The 16,969-nt window shown below is 38.5% G+C and overlaps 1 protein-coding gene across 1 annotated transcript in view; it reads left to right on the top strand.

The window, feature by feature from the left end:
• The window catches only part of LOC109059929 (alpha-2,8-sialyltransferase 8E-like), a 25,768-nt gene extending 9,556 nt beyond the window's left edge, over positions 1 to 16,212 (top strand). The window contains exon 7 of the mRNA XM_042713909.1: positions 14,276 to 16,212. Coding sequence (XP_042569843.1) covers positions 14,276 to 14,750 — 475 coding nt within the window. The 3' untranslated portion in view covers positions 14,751 to 16,212. The remainder of the gene's footprint in view (positions 1 to 14,275) is intronic.
• The last annotated feature ends 757 nt before the right edge of the window (positions 16,213 to 16,969 follow it).

The following is a 16,969-nucleotide window of genomic DNA, read 5'->3' as shown; positions in this document are numbered from 1 at the left end:
ACATTTAAATTCCGCCAATCGATTCCTGTGTGTGCTTTGCTTTGCTTTATCTGCCAGGACCTTCATCCCTAATCTAAGTGCTCCAAAATTTGGCTTCATTTGTGAAATCAGAACCCAAAAAACATTGTAAAAAGGTGTAACATTTGCGATAAGCTAGCATGTTGCAGCAGAGGTGTCTTTAACAGATCTCTGACCTAAAGATGGCAGCTGTCATATGAAACAGCTTCACAAACAGTCTTTTCAACCATTTCTGTGTTATAGACATTTAAAGAATCACAGAAGTAACTGTAAAGGTGATCCCTGTTTTCAGAAATGTGTGCATGATGCTGCATCCATTCCAGTAGTTGGAAGAATGTCATATCAGCCAGTTAGCTACAGACCAGATTTGGCCACACAGTTATGAATTATTGACCTTACCCCATACAGTATGGACCACAGAATGAGAATAATATATACCATATTAATACACAGCAATTATTTACTTACATGGCTACTTGCCATGTAATTAGTATATTGATTCCATAATTGCAGGTACATTTGGTGTCCAAAGTCATTTTTGTTTTTCTGCTTTTTCAAATTGTTATATTTTTAATTATTTTAATAATTCGTTACTCATTGACACGGATCACAGGGTGTTACAGGCCATAACAATATAATATTTTCTGTAAAAAGTGTCTTAAACAGCTAAAAATCATGATTTCTTGTTGTCCGAATAAGTCATTGTCAATTCTGTTACCGTCAAACTCTTAACAAGGTACAATGTTGACATTATGTAACAGAATAAGACAGAACAGAACAAGAAATCATGTCCTGCTCGTGCTCGTCCGTATAATGGCAGTGAACAGCAATCAGCTTTAAGAAAAAGATGCAAAGTAAAACATAATGAACCCAAATGACATGTGCTGCGTATTTCAAGTTTTCTGGGGACATACTTTAGGGTTGGGTGAAAAACCTTCATGTGTCTTGATCAGTCGTTTCAAAACAATGGTATTCACAGGGTTCCCACTCTTTCATGAACACCAGATTTAAGCACTTTTTAAAGCACCATTTATTTTATATTAAGCACCTATCAAATTCACATCCCAGCATATGTAGCATCATGAAAGACCTCTTACAGAACTTAACATTTACATTACAAATTGCAGAGTAATAATGATGTTTTGAATGTGTATGTTTCATAAATTTAGACCGTTTTTAGCAGTCGTGTTCAAAGGAATTCAATGAAATCCATTGAATTCAATACTGGTAATATTCAAATACAATTTCTCAATCACTGATAAAAACTATATGTGTTTGCATCAAACTGGTTTTTGCTGTAGTTCTTGTACAATATTTAAATTTGACAAATCAACAAAAAGTGGTTAAATGTTATAATAACTCGGTAAAACCTGTTAACATTACCAATTTGCACATTCACTCAATAGAGACATTACTCATTAATAAATAAACTCAAGTCAAAATTATTTTGGAAATCACTTTTTTTCGTAAAAAAAATACTTCAATATTTTTGAAAATATTTAATGAACATTTTAAACCCTATACATGTGCAAATCTGCTAAAAAAAAATAACAATAATAATTTAGGACTTTTTTTGCTTTTAAACTGTAAACGCTTTTCACTAAGCTGTTTTTCCAAATTTTCAAGTTCTACTTTTTTCTCCTTAGCTTCATGTCAGATTCTGCTTCAACAAGAGCCTGCATGTCACTCTCCATGCAGTCAACATCTCGCTAAATGTACATCTGTTGGATCTTTCAATAACCCGTTCTTAAATAGGTCAATCCTGAGCCAAGAATCGTTGAATTTGCACTTTCCTGACATTGGGCCTGTTAGTTAGCACTGCTTCTCCATAGGTTCATGCAGGGCTGTGCTAGAGGGCTGCATTGGGATTGGGATCCCGCGGGACGCAAATCTCGCGAGACTGGGCAGAATGGGGGGTCAGAAAAATGTAGTGCGGGTCCCGCCAACACACAGTCCCACAATTTGGCCCATATAAGAATGATGGAGATACATAAAATACATACATGTGTTTACACGGTGTTTGGTTGTACACCAATTACATTACTTCCCCGTCGTGGCACCGTATCTACTGTCGTTTTCTGGATTTAAATATTTTTAGAGTTTACACCAAAAAAATGCAGTTTTATAAAAGAAGTCACTGACTTTTTGCAACAGGTGCTTATGCATTTCTCATTCAGTCCTTTGGTATTCGTAAACGACGATTTAGTGTCGCACTACTCTGACTGAAATTCAGTGAAGTCAAGGCTGTAATGTGATTGGTTATTAAGGCATACATGACTTTCTCCAATACTAAGTAAAGTTATACAGACCCTCTCATCACATCTGCACCAGAGTTGCCAGGTCTGCACGACAAAACTAAACCACACCAGTCAAAAACAGCCCAAACAGCGCAATGACTATATCCCAAATATCAAAACTCATATGTCATTTCCATACCTAATATACATATTTTAAGTTCACTGTTATGTACACTGATCATAAAAACAGCTCAAATGTTTCCTCCCAGTGGCCTTCCTTTACAAAACTAGCAGTTTTATCATAAGTAGAATGAAGAATGTTTCAATACAAGCATTTCAGTCAAAAGTAATTTATGCAGTATATTTCAAACCTTTAACCCACAGGGAAATCAACCCACAACAACAGTTTAAAAGCAGCCAAATTCCATGGAAAAAAACGAGGACTTGAAAACCCTGCATCCAACACGAGCTGCAGGAGTCAGATTTGAGAGAGATGACTGACAGATCATGCTGGAGGATTTGCTGCTCAACAGATCTTGAGCTTATTGACAAATATCTGATCTTCCTTTACACAGAGCAGGCATGATGATGAAAACGAAAGTGAAAGTGAACAGCGAGTGCTCATTCAAAGGCGATTTCAATACCCGCATATTGATGGCGGCTCCCTGATGTGCGGAAATTATATACAATATTCAATAATATACAACATTTATATACTAGTCTGCGCATCAACGCACATCTCCTCAACCTCATCTCCACCCCCAATTATTAACGCTGTTTTGTTCTGTCACAAACTATTTTAATGCACATCTTTTATTCCTAATAAACTTTTACAATGAGTTTATTTTTGTAAATATGTTCCCATCACAGTTTATGTGCATTTTATTTTGTTGAAAAAAAGTATCCACCTAAGTGACTGTACGAGTTACATTTTAGAGAATTTATACTTGTGCAATATCCCAAAATGTGTAGGCTTAAATGCGACCCATTTAAAATACTGTAATGCTTAAATTATTACTACAGCCAAAATGCATGCATAATTTTCAGAAACCCACTTCACAAATGGCAGAAAAGCGAATACCGGTCAAATCCAATAGATCCTTGCTAAAACTTCTTAACTATTTTTTTAAAAGTACATTCAACATGGATATGGCAAGTAATTGATCAAATTATTGTAACATTATAGGCCTACTTTATTTCCCTGAACATATGAACACCGGTCGTAACATAAAGATCTTTTATTGGTTTGGTGTATGAGATTGGCATGCCCTAAATGAAGTGCCAGATCTGGCTTGTTCCTGCACAAATTAAAGGCCCTGGTATAATTCAATGTGAAAGCCTTTCCTTTACTGTGAGCGTGAAAAGGGATGCGTTCGGTGCATGCGCACTATCTAGTTGACTTTTGTTTTCAAGCGCTCAGCTCACTCTCGTATGCGCTGTTGTACACGCATTGTCTTCGTGGTTACAGAAAACTTTTCAAGCCTTGAATCCATATATCTGAAGTTCAAGTACTTTTAAGAAGTACTTGACACGTCTATCATGGAGACGTCTATTTAATGTCTGCATTTACATCTGCAAGACGTATTTTTTAGAGAGTTTGCTCATCTGTAATATGTCTATAGGACGTTTACTTTTGGATGACATAGATGTCTATTAGATGTCTTTAAGATTTTTATGATTTAGAATATGTAAAACTGACATCTGAAAGATGTCTGTCAGATGTTTGTAGACAGCTGATGTTTTCCAGTTGAAACACAAACAACAGAGCTATGTGCGTGCGCCTCTCTGTTTCTGTGTGAGAGGAGCGCACATTTTTTGGCGCTTTATTGGCTTTGAACGATTACATTAACACACATATATGTTTCAGAATCCCGTCTTTGCAAGTATCCTCATAAACACAGTGATTTAAGTCTTAAGCAAGAGTAAAGAGCTGAATAAGAAAACACATATGTAACAGTATATTGGATCCGGACTTCGGTCTTAAAGAGGAAGTTGTCCAATATTCGTTCTGTCTGCCATTCATATTAATCAAACAAAAGCGAGAGAAAATTTCCCACTGCTTTTGACTAAATCACTTTAGTAACTTTAATAAGAAGAAATTAAATGTGTGTGTGTGTGTGTGTGTGTGTGTGTGTGTGTGCAATCTATACATAATATATGTGTTAATTTTATCTATCTATCAAGACAGTAAAGACAAATTAATTTACACAATGTATGTGTCACGCTACTGTGCCGGAAGGAACACAGAGTCGAGAATAATCGAGAGAGTCTTTATAAATCCAACACAGGGGTAAATCCAACATGGAACACAGGAGGATGACACACGTACTGACTTGTAGACCCGACAAACACAGACTGAACAGACTAGGACCTTTATACAAAAGATACAGGTGCATCTCGGTAAATTAAAATGTTGTGGGAAAGTTAATTTATTTCAGTAATTCAACTCAAATTGTGAAACTCGTGTATTAAATAAATTCAGTGCACACAGACTGAAGTAGTTTAAGTCTATGGTTCTTTTAATTGTGATGATTTTGGCTTGTGAATTATTGTCCTTCTGGAAAGTATGTTCATTTATTGTACTTGTACACAATACTTGGTAGGGGCTCCTTTTGCTTTAATTACTGCCTCAATTCGGCGTGCCATGGAGGTGATCAGTTTTTGGCACTGCTGAGGTGGTATGGAAGCCAAGGTTTGTTTGACAGTGGCCTTCAGCTCATCTGCATTGTTTGGTCTCTTGTTTCTCATTTTCCTCTTGACAATACTCCATGGATTCTCCATGGGCTTCAGGTCTGGTGAGTTTGCTGGCCAGTCAAGCACACCAACACCATGGTCATTTAACCAACTTTTGGTGCTTTTGGCAGTGTGGACAGGTGCCAAATCCTGCTGGAAAATGAAATCAGCATCTTCAAAAAGCTGGTCAGAAGGAAGCATGAAGTACTCCAAAATTTCTTGGTAAAGGGGTGTAGTGACTTTGGTTTTCAAAAAACACAATGGACCAACACCAGCAGATGACATTCCACCCCAAATCATCACAGACTGTGGAAACTTAACACTGGACTTCAAGCAGCTTGGGCTATAATCTTCTCCACCCTTCCTCCAGACTCTAGGTAAGACACCTCTGATGTTGTCTGTGGTTCAAGGAGTGGCTTAAGAGGAATACGACAACTGTAGCCAAATTCCATGACACGTCTGTGATGCCTTGACCCCAGTCTCAGTCCATTCCTTGTGAAGTTCACTCAAATTCTTGAATCGATTTTGCTTGACAATCCTCATAAGGCTGTGGTTCTCTCAGTTGGTTGTGCATCTTTTTCTTCCACACTTTTTCCTTCCATTCAACTTTCTGTTAACATGCTTGGACACAGCACTCTGTGAACAGCCAGCTTCTTTGGCAATGAATGTTAGTGGCTTACCCTCCTTGTGAAGGGTGTCATCTGGACAACTGTCAGATCAGCAGTCTTCCCCATGATTGTGTAGCCTAGTGAACCAAACTGAGAGATCATTTTGAAGGCTCAGGAAACCTTTGCAAGTGTTTCGAGTTGATTAGCATGTCACTATATTCTAATTGGTTGAGATAGTGAATTGGTGGGTTTTTGTTAAATGTGAGCCAACAATTAAAAGAACCAAAGACTTAAACTACTTCAGTCTGTGTGCACTGAATTTATTTAATACATAAGTTTCACAGTTGAATTACTGAAATAAATTAACTTTTCCATGACATTCTAATTTATTGAGATGCACCTGTAATTGGGGAAACACAGGTGAAAGGAATGACTAAATTAACGGGGACATGGAACACATGGGGAAGAAACTAGACACACCTGGAATCAAATTAACCAACCACGGGAGACAGAAACTAGGTCACAGTGGCAAAAAAAAACAAAAACATAATGACTCCAGGGGGCCCACCAATGGTGCCGGAGCAGGTGGAGGAGGAGCCCGAGGCGGAGACGGAGAGCCAGGGTGATTGGGAGAATCTGGAGGTTCTAGGCGGAACCGATGGCGCCAGCGACGGACACGGAGATGTGGATCCGGGAGCCCACGGTGGAGCCAGAGGACTGAGGTGGAGCCGAGGGGATGAAGGAGCCTGATGGAGCTAGAGGGATGAGGCGAACCCAGAGGAGTGGAGTCATGAGGTGCAGGATGGTCGACGCCAGACCAAGGTGGAGCCGGAGGGACGAGGGAGCCAGGCGGAGCTTGTGGACTGCCAGGCCACAGAGGAGAGGAGGGAGCTAGGAGCCATAGCCGACGGGTCAGCAGGTCGAGGCGGAGTCCAGGCCTCGGAGGCAGGAGGCGGAGGTGAGGGAGACTCAGAGCACAGTGACGCTGGAGGATGGCAGTCCCGCAGAGCTCGCACAGCAATGATGGTGGGCTGAGGGCGAGCAGAGGGGCTGCCAGATGCCAGTGGTGTAGGAGGCAGGAGCGGGTGGGAGGGCATGCATTTTCGAGGAGCAGCCACAGGAGGGCACATTCAAGGAGCGGCCACAGAAGGGCACATTCGAGGAGCAGCCACAGGAGGGCACATTCGAGGAGAAGGCACTGGAGCGAACTCTGGGGCTGGAGCCCATCCTGGGCTTAAACCGGGAACAGGAGCCCATCCTGGGCTTAACCCGGGAACAGGCACTGAAGAATTGGAAACCCCCTCAGGGCTGTACAAGGAAACCAAGGACGAAGGAGGGCTGGACGGGACCAGCAGAGATGGAGAGAGGAGAGGGGGCAGTTCAACTTCCAGTTCAGATTCCCAGTCTATAAGATACTCCTAATTTTGGTACTTTTGGCACTCCATAGTCCGCTCACTCTCAGTCGTGATGCAGGGGGCGGAGCTCCACTCCACCATCACACCGTCCGTGGCTCTCTTCCTTGCGGTGGGCACTGTAGCCGGCTCTTGCACCTGGTCTGACGGGTTGGGCTCTGGCTCCGTCATCGATGGGCTCAGGTAGTGCTCCATACATCGGGGATATGGTGGGCTGGGCTCTGGGTCCAGTGGACCTAGCGATATCCTCCATCTGGCAGATGGTGAGATGTGACCCATTTCTCGCCAGAATCCACTCCACGAATGCGGCGAATTCCTCCCAAAGACCTTCTTCGGACAACAACGCTCTGCACTTGGAGTTCAGGCTGGCGTTATAGAATGCGCAGAGTGAGTCATCCGGGTAGCTGGTGATGTTAGCTAGCAGTAGGAACTGTCTCGTATGGTCCTCGAGAGAACATCCTTCCTGCTCCAGCAGGAGAAGGAATTTGGGGCGAAGGAGGGGATCCATGGACACAACATTACGGAAAAAAAAGGACTGAGGAAAACCAGAAAACAAACGGAGGGTAGACACACAATTTAATCTTTTTTGGTTGGGTCTTCTGTCACGCTACTGTGCCAGAAGGAACACGCGTAGAGAATAATCAAGAGAGTCTTTATTAATCCAACACAGGGGTAAATCCAACATGGACCACCGGAGGAAGACACACATACTGACTTGCAGACCCAACAAACACAGACTGAACAGACTAGGACCTTTATACATAAGATAATTGGGTGAACACAGGTGAGAGGAATGATTAAATTAATGGGGACATGGAACACATGGGGAAGAAACGAGACACACCTGGAATCAAATTAACCAACCACACGAGACAGAAACTGGGTCACAGGGGCAAAAAAACATACATAATGAGTCCATATATAGATATCATATACAGAGTCTATATTTCTATTTTTCACATTCTATATTCCTACTCTATCCTTGCATATATAGATATACATAGTCTTTATTATACACACTGTAGTCTTCGATATACATAGTCTATACTTCTATTTTCATAGGCTACATTCCTACTACTGCAGCATAGTTTCTTACATTTTATGTGTGTATAGTTTGTATAGTGTACAGTTTGTGTATGTGTGTGTGTAGTTTTGCACCGTCTTGGCATTCATTGTGGACAGCAAAGTAAGAATTTCATTGCTCAGGGAAACTTGTTTTCCTCACTAGGTATTTGACAATAAACACTTTGAATCCTTTGAATCCTTTGAATCCTTGAATCCTTGAAAGAGAGTGGAGCTAGGATGCAAGGAAAGAAAAGAAAATAAGAATGCACAAATAATGAGAAACTGAGAAGCACCCAGACAGATAAAAAAGCAAAGGTTTTTCTCATGAGTCATATGGACTAATTCTATGATGATTTGTCACCTTTAAAAGCTTGAAAACTATGGGCTTTATTGAATGGCATTACATGGAAAGAATCCATCAGAAGTTCACCTTTAGTGTTCCACGGAAAGCAAGCAAGTAAAACAGGTTTGGAACAGTATGTGAATAAAGATGACAGCATTGAAGTTCGAGTACTAAAAAGTGTGCGCTGATAGCACACGTCCATCATGGAGACGTCTATTTAACGTCTGCATTTACATCTGCAAGACGTATTTTTTAGAGAGTTTGCTCATCTGTAATATGTCTATAGGACGTTTCCTTTTGGATGACAAATAGATGTCTATTAGATGTCTTTAAGATTTTTATGATTTAGAATATGTAAAACTGACATCTGAAAGATGTCTGTCAGATGTTTGTAGACAGCTGATGTTTTCCAGTTGAAACACAAACAACAGAGCTATGTGTGTGTGCCATCTCTGTTTCTGTGTGAGAGGAGCGCACATTTTTTGGCACTTTATTGGCTTTGAACGATTACATTAACACACTTATATGTTCCAGAATCCCGTCTTTGTAAGTAACAGCTGAAAAAGAAAATGCATATGTAACAGTATATTGGATCCGGACTTCGTTTCTTAAAGAGGAAGCAGTCCAATATTCGTTCTGTCTGCCACTACTATCTACTATCACCACTACTATCAGATGTCAAATAGACGTTTAGAAGATGTCTTTAAGATGTTTATGATTTAGAATGAATGTAAAACTGACATCTTAAAGACGTCTGTCAGATGTTTGTACACTATCTTTAACAGACCTCCTGCAGATGTACTTGTGTTACCTGAACCCTGAACATGACATGACAGCAGATCTGTAAAGTGTACTCTAGTACCTCCTCAAAGACTACATTTTCAAATTACATTTGTGTGTGAGAGAATATTTTAATTAACAAAAACAATTACTCTGTCCTTGTTTCTTTTCTTGCATCTTAAGAAGGAGGACCTAGGATGCAAGGAAAGAAAAGAAAAGAAGAATCCACAAATAATGAGGAACTGAGAAGCACCCAGACAGATAAAAAAGCAAAGGTTTTTCTCATGAGTCATGTGGACAAATTTTTTGATGATTTGTCACCTTTAAAAGCTTGAAAATGATGGGCTTTATTGAATGCCATTAGATGGAAAGAACCCATCAGCAGTTCACCTTTAGTGTTCCACGGAAAGCAAGCAAGTAAAACAGGTTTGGAACAGTATTTGAATAAAGATGACAGCATTGCCCATAATATAGATGTTTATTTATATTTCATTTAGTAACTTACACTGAAATTTGTTTGACAAAAGTTAGAACTGTACTTACGACTAATGCACTTGAATTGCAGAACTCACTTTTCTTCAGGTTCTATCATTCTTTTTTTCATGTGGGTGTAAGTTAGATATGTCCTTAGGCAAAAAAGATTTCAGAAACAAAAAGTGAGGTATACCATACTAGTTTAACTGGCACACGAAATAAAGATTATAAGTTAATGCTGTATAACACAGAATTCAATATGAATCTAGATTAATTAAACACTTCATTTTCTTATAAAATAACGACTCTTTTGAGCCGGTTCTATAAAGCAATATATTGTATAATATTATATTATATTATAAATCCCGTGAAGCCATGCTTTACTTTACAGTGAATTTAGAACAGGTAGCTATTGACTTTTAAGGTGACATCGGACACCCATTTCACACAAGTTGTCATGTTTCTTTAGGGTATTTCTGAAATGTCTGTAACATTTTTTTGGTTAAAATTCCTTCGCCGTTGTGAAAAAGACACCATTTTTACCTGTCAAATCCAGCTCTGCTCACAGCGATCCGTCTTGTTGCATGTCTCTTTAAATGATAATGAGCTTCTGCTCACCCCGCTCATTCTTTTACAAAAATGTTTAACTGACTCACAGAGCTTTGCATCAAAGAAATAAATGATAATTTAAAGTATAATAAATTTAAAAACAATTATTTTAAATTGTAATAATATATCACAATATTACATTTTTTTCTGTATTTTTGATCAAATAAATGCAGGCTTGATGAGCAGAAGAAACTTTTTTCAAAAACATTAAAAATAGTAATGTTTCCAAACTTTTGGTCTGTACTGTATATATAAAATAATTTCGCAAAGCAATGTAGCTCTGATAGCAAAGTGGTTGCCAAGCAACACAGATGCAGTAGCACAGTAATAATGATGTAATGAGGTCACAAGTGTATCTACAGTAATTTACAAAGGCCCCGATCACTGCTCAACTGGAACTATCCATTTTATAGTCAAAAAATATACTGCTCCACTACTGTAGTCCAATGAATTAAAAATGACTGTTTGGAAAAATAAAAATACAATCAAACGTATACAAACAAATAATCATATCAAACAGATAGAATGGAAGAAATTTAAGGTGATAATAATCACATTTATTAACATGCAATGCTAATCAATTTTTAAAAAATTATAAAAATTTAATAAAAAGAAACGAGAGTCATGAGATCCAAACACCGGTTTTCATGGAAATTAGAACTGACGCAATCTTTTTGTAATGATTACAATATTACGATAATGGAAAAATAATAATAATATAACGATGATAATAATATAACTGTAGAAACAGATAATTACTAAAGTTTTAATAAATTAACTACATGCATGAGCCTCCCAAAAAGAGGCGTACACAATATCTTATTGCTGAGCTTATAAGTTTGACTACACACAGTGACAATAAAATCCATTCTTTTAATTTTGGGGAGAGAGAAAAAACAAACACTTTTCTTTACAAAATCATGCTAAATTATTTCTCCCAAGGCATAAAAGTGGCAGCACACCTATTAAAGTTTAACTATATTTAATTTTGTGCTTTATGGTTTTACTATAAAACACAGTTAAGCTATAGGTGCATGGTTAATTTTGTAGTTAATATGGTTTTACTACAAAACCTAAGTTTAACCATGGTTACTGTAGTAAAACCATGGTTAATTTTCATAAGGGTAGTTCAGATATAAACACTGATGTGTACAGTAGCGAGTAAATAACCTTTTGAAAGTAATTTGACGCTTCAAATAAAGATTTATCAATTACGTTCTTACGCCAGTAGGTAGCGAAAAATGACATTTAAAGACGTATTTGCTCTTGAATCATTCATTCAAGAGATTCGTTCGCAATGCTGATTCATCCAGTAATGAAACAAGTAAATCTTGAGTGAGTCATTGAATCATTCATTCATAAATTATTTATTTTGTTTGCTTTTTCTTCAGAATCATGAGTGAAACATAACCTCATTAAATAAATTTTATTTGATAAATAAAAATACATTTATCCAGATTTGTGCAGCTCTACTGACCTATCGGTAAGCCCCGCCCCCCCTTAGTTACTGTTGCAAACTCGGACAAACAAACAGTTGCTAACTGTCTTACAATGACAGCTGTCAGTGTCCCTATATCTTTTTGATAAATTTTGGACACAGAAGGACCACCATTCAAGTGCGACTTAAATATTCCATGCAGGGATATAAAAGATTTTAAAATAAATATTGTGGGTATTAATTTGGAAGCGAGGGATTACAGATCACAATGTCTCGTGTTACATTCATCACGATCGCAGATAACAACATCCCGGATCAACGCTGTTATGTGTCGCAGGGTACGATTAAATTAAATTACATTTAACCAGTTTAATATGGAGAGACAGTGAAATGTAGACCTTCGTTTTTTTGTTTTTGCCCTACACTGTACAAGACGTGAGAACAGTCCGCTATTTAGATTTGTACGTTAGCTTGCATGAACTCACTAACTTTAACGTTAGCTAGTTTTGGCCAGAGATACCTTGCTAAAGCACAAGATGACATTAACGTTCTGCTTGAGCAGATGAAAATTGTAACTTAATTTTAGCATGACAACCAGAAAATTAACGTTTTTTGTCTTCATTGGGATTGGGGGTGAATGCTTACCCCGATAGCACACATACATCACGGAGACATGTATTTGATGTCTGCATTTACATCTGCAAGACGTATATTTTAGAGTGTTTGCTCATCTGCAATATGTCTATAGGACATTTACTTTTAGATGTCAAATAGATGTCTATTAGATGTATTTAAGATGTTTATGATTTAGAATGAATGTAAAAATGACATCTGAAAGACGTCTGTCAGATGTTTTCAAATTTGTCATTGTGTTTATTGACTTGTTATATTGTTTTCTGAATTGTTGTTGTGTTTTCTGAATTGTTATTTTGTTTTTTAGATTTGCATTTGCATTTGTAATTTATTTTGTTTTCAAAATTGTAATCTGTTTGGCCCTTCATGGCCACCGTAGTATAGTCATTGGTCACAATCTAGCAATTATGAAGTACGATCGTGGTGCCGACACTAGTCTAATATTAGCATACTAATTCATTTTCGAAAATATTGTGTTTGTAGACATCCATTAATATAAAACAAGGTTATTACATGCTATAAACTTATTGTCCATTAATGTTGCATTTTGTAAATTGAAAGGCCTAGCAATTTAAAGGGGTCATATGATGCAATTTCAAGTTTTCCTTTCTCTTTGGAGTGTTACAGGATGTTTGTGCATAGATAAGATCCCCAAAGACTAAAGAGATATTCTGTTTAAAATTTAAGACTTGTCAAGTCAAGTCACCTTTACTTATATAGTGCTTTTAACAATACAGATTGTGTCACAGCAGTTTTACAGTATTAAATATGAAAATAGTGTGTTAATAAGGCAAAATGACAATAGTAAACACTCATTTTTCAGTTAAAGGCAATTCAGTGATGTCATCATCCAGCTCAGTTCAGTTTAAATAGTATCTGTGCAATCAAGTCGACGATATCACTGGATATTAACTGTCCCCAACTAATCAAGCCAGAGGAACCAAAACTCCATCAGTGACAGAATGAAGAAAAAGAGAAAAAACCTTGGGAGAAACCAGGCTCAGTCGGGGGTCAGTTCTCCTCTGGCCAGATGAAACCAGCAGTTCAATTCCAGGCTGCAGCAAAGTCAGATTGTGCAGAGGACTCAACTGGTTCCTGTGGTCTTGTCCTGATGGTCGTCTGAGACAAGGTCTTCACTGGGGATCTGTATCTGGGGCTCATCTAGTTGTCCTGGTCTCCGCTGACTTTCAGGGCTTTAGAGGTCCTCTCTAGACGCTGATCCACCATCTGGGCTGGATACAGACTGGATCTGGTGGCTATGGTGACCTCGACCACACGTCCATGCCCTCCTAAAACCCCTCGTTTAAACATGCCCCCACATGTCTACTGTATGTCACTGTGTGGGAAGATTTGCATAACGCTGCCCCAAATGTTCACACAAAGAAAGAAGGCGTAACTTTTATTCTCGCTGTAGTATTGTGGAGAGCTGCGTGTTTTGTTGTGAAAGCAAAACTACTTTGTTTGGTCTTCCAAAAGAGGACACAACTAGAAATCAGTGGTTAAGTTGTATTTACAACATGGGTTTTATTGGTTTTGTCTCGTCGCGCCGGAACACGGCATCACAGTATGTTAAGGGGCGTAACATTTCTGTCACATGCTTATGATTCAGCCAATCACAATGCACTGGATAGCTGGCCAATCAGAGCACACCATCTTTCAGAACGATGAGCTTTGTAAAATAAACGCGTTTCAGAAAGGCAGGGCATAGAGGAGCAACAATAATGTACAGTATGTGGAAAATAATGTTTTTTGAACCTTAAACCAAATAAACACACTACATTATGCCAAATACACAAAATAATGTTCTTTTTAACAACATCATATGACCCCTTTAAACATTTTCACTGTGCTTGATTATCTTGTGCTGTCAGTAGATATTTAGAGGGTTTATTAGATACTCTGTGTGTGTGTATGTGTATCTGTAGATACAAAAACCTGGAGGAGGATCCAGATCTGCTGGTGGAGCGTGTCAGTGTGTACGGAAATGCCTCCTTCATTATGCCAGCCTTTGCCTACACTTTCTGCACTGAACTGTCAATCAGAGCTCTCAATGTCCTCTATCCAATCAGACCCCAGAAGCCGATGGCGTTCTTTAGCCCATATTACCTGCAGACACTGGATGGTTACTGGAAGAGGCGTGGCCTGAAGCCACGCCGCCTCTCCACTGGGTTTATGTTAATCAGCACAGCGCTGGAACTGTGTGAGGATGTGCACGTGTACGGCTTCTGGCCGTTTGACACTGACCTCCAGGACAATCCTGTTCCGTACCACTACTACAACCTGAACAGACCAAGCAAGCGCATGCACAAAATGCCGGAGGAGTTTGTGCGGCTTCTGCAGCTCCACAGCCAGGGGGCGCTGACACTGCACCTGCAGCCCTGCTCCTCAGACACACCCTGACAACTGCATGCATAGTAGAATATATAGGATATGGAATAAATTGTTTAAACGCTTCATGTCTTGGTTATAGAAAGAATCAAACTGTTACAATAAAGTATTTTTTTCTACTGAACAAAAAAAATAGATGTAGTCTTTCTGCGCATTTCAGTTCAGATCTTTCCTTGAGCTGTTTATTGGTGTTTTTAGGACTGGGGTGAAGCAAGTTGCAGTATTTCTCAGAATTGTGTAATACAGTGTTTTTTTTTTCGGGGTGTTATCGGTGGACGTTAGAGCCATAAACGAATGATTAGTTTGCGGCAGAAATGAGTCTTAAAATTGGTTGCGGTGATCAGCGAGGCAGCAGGTTTCTCACAGCAACCAGATCGAATATACAGTGAGTATAGAAAAGAATCACACTCCTTTAAAATAATCATCAGTTTAATTTCCATCAGAACAGCACATGGTTGGCCAGCAATGGAAGAAAGTAAGGTAAGAGAAATTCTCTTCATGAAAAAAAAATAAATCATGAAATAAGCAGTGATTTCTTCTTACTATTTCACTATAACAGACTGATTGTGTAACTCCACCCACAATTCAAATCAAAGTCATGCCCTCCATTGTATGTGGGTGTGACCCACCCACTTTTTAAGACCAATGAAATTGGACACACTCACTTTCAGCATCTCTAATTCAGAGCATATGATTGTTCACTTTTCAGAGCACCGCTACTCAAATCCATTCCACTTGAGGAATGCCTAAACTCCATTCCACATTTTAGCTACAGTCTTGACTTCCACGCTGCTGCTTCCACAAACCCATACTGCTTGGCTCATTCAGTGTCCATATAAATTAAACTCCATTCAGTGTTTTCAGTGTTTTTCACGCCTGCTGCACTCCAGCAAGATAAACAAAGCATCTTAGCATATCTGCGCTCAGGGGCCCGTTCTTCATACGTTCTTTCATCCCAGATGAAATGTCACATCCAAGATGACATCATCGTGCTAATCAGGATCTGGCTAATTCAATTCTTCGAACACACCTGTTGTTGATGATTAGTATGGCTGGATTGAGTTACCTGAGATAATTGTGCCTTCATGGGTTGGTTTAAAAGGGGTTATGTATCGATACTTGTAACCACGATACTTTTATAAGGAAACAAATGTTATAATAGATAAATGAAATGTGCATTGTTTTTATTCTATTTTAATTTACATGAAACCTGGAACTTCCTGGTTTTAGATAAGCCAGTCATTTCTGGTCAATGTTTTTTGTGGGCGGAGCCTATCTGATGGCAGAAAATTACAGTTTTTCAGTAGTAGTCCACGTAAGCCATGGAATTAAAGAATAAAAAAGGTCATTTTGAATTAATATTTAAAAATTCTGACTCAAAATCATATCTCACAATTCTGATTAGAAAAATCAACTCGTCATTCTTTCTTTTTCCCTCGGCTGAAAATCATGAGTTTATATCCCACTCTTCTGGCTTTTCTTCCCTCAGAATGGACAAACTCGGACAAATTCGTTCCCTCAATGTACTAAAACGTTCACATGATTACTATTGCGTTCCCTCGATTTACTATTTCGTTCACTCGATTTATAAATTGTGCGCACGATTTACTAATTCGTTCCCTCGATTTGCTAAATTGTGCGCACGATTTACTAATTCATTCCCTCGATTTGCTAAATTTTGCGCACGAGGGAACGCAATAGTAATCGTGTGCACATTTTAGTACATTGAGGGAACGAATTAGTAAATCGTGCACACAATTTATTTATTTTTTGGTGCATGTCATGTGCGGGGCTCCGTAAAAATGTCTCCTGGCAGAAAACAAAGACTTTTAAGATGAAATTAGCATTATAACCAGTAGGTGGCAGCAGAGGACCACTCATAAGCAGTTGCCATTTCAACTGCCTAGTTTTCTTCAGACACCAACAGCCTAGAAGGGTTAATTATATGAATACTTAACTAGTTAACTACATATTAAATAAGTTAATTATTAATGGTATAATTATTAAATAACAGTGCATTAAATATATTTTTTTAATATTTTTAAATATTTTTTATTTAATTTAAAAACTACATTTAAGTTTTATCTTTAAGTGCAGAAGCTGCTAAAAATATATGAATGCATTATGTAGAGAAACTGAGCAACATCCAATGACGCTTGGAAGTTTACCAGCTGGCTTATCTTTACGTGGAAGTTCGAAAGAACGCTTTGTGCAGTTGGTCAATTCTGCTC

This window comes from Cyprinus carpio, chromosome A23 (assembly GCF_018340385.1).
Source record: "Cyprinus carpio isolate SPL01 chromosome A23, ASM1834038v1, whole genome shotgun sequence".
Taxonomy (NCBI): Eukaryota; Metazoa; Chordata; class Actinopteri; order Cypriniformes; family Cyprinidae; genus Cyprinus; species Cyprinus carpio.
This window is presented reverse-complemented; position numbering and strand designations above follow the sequence as displayed.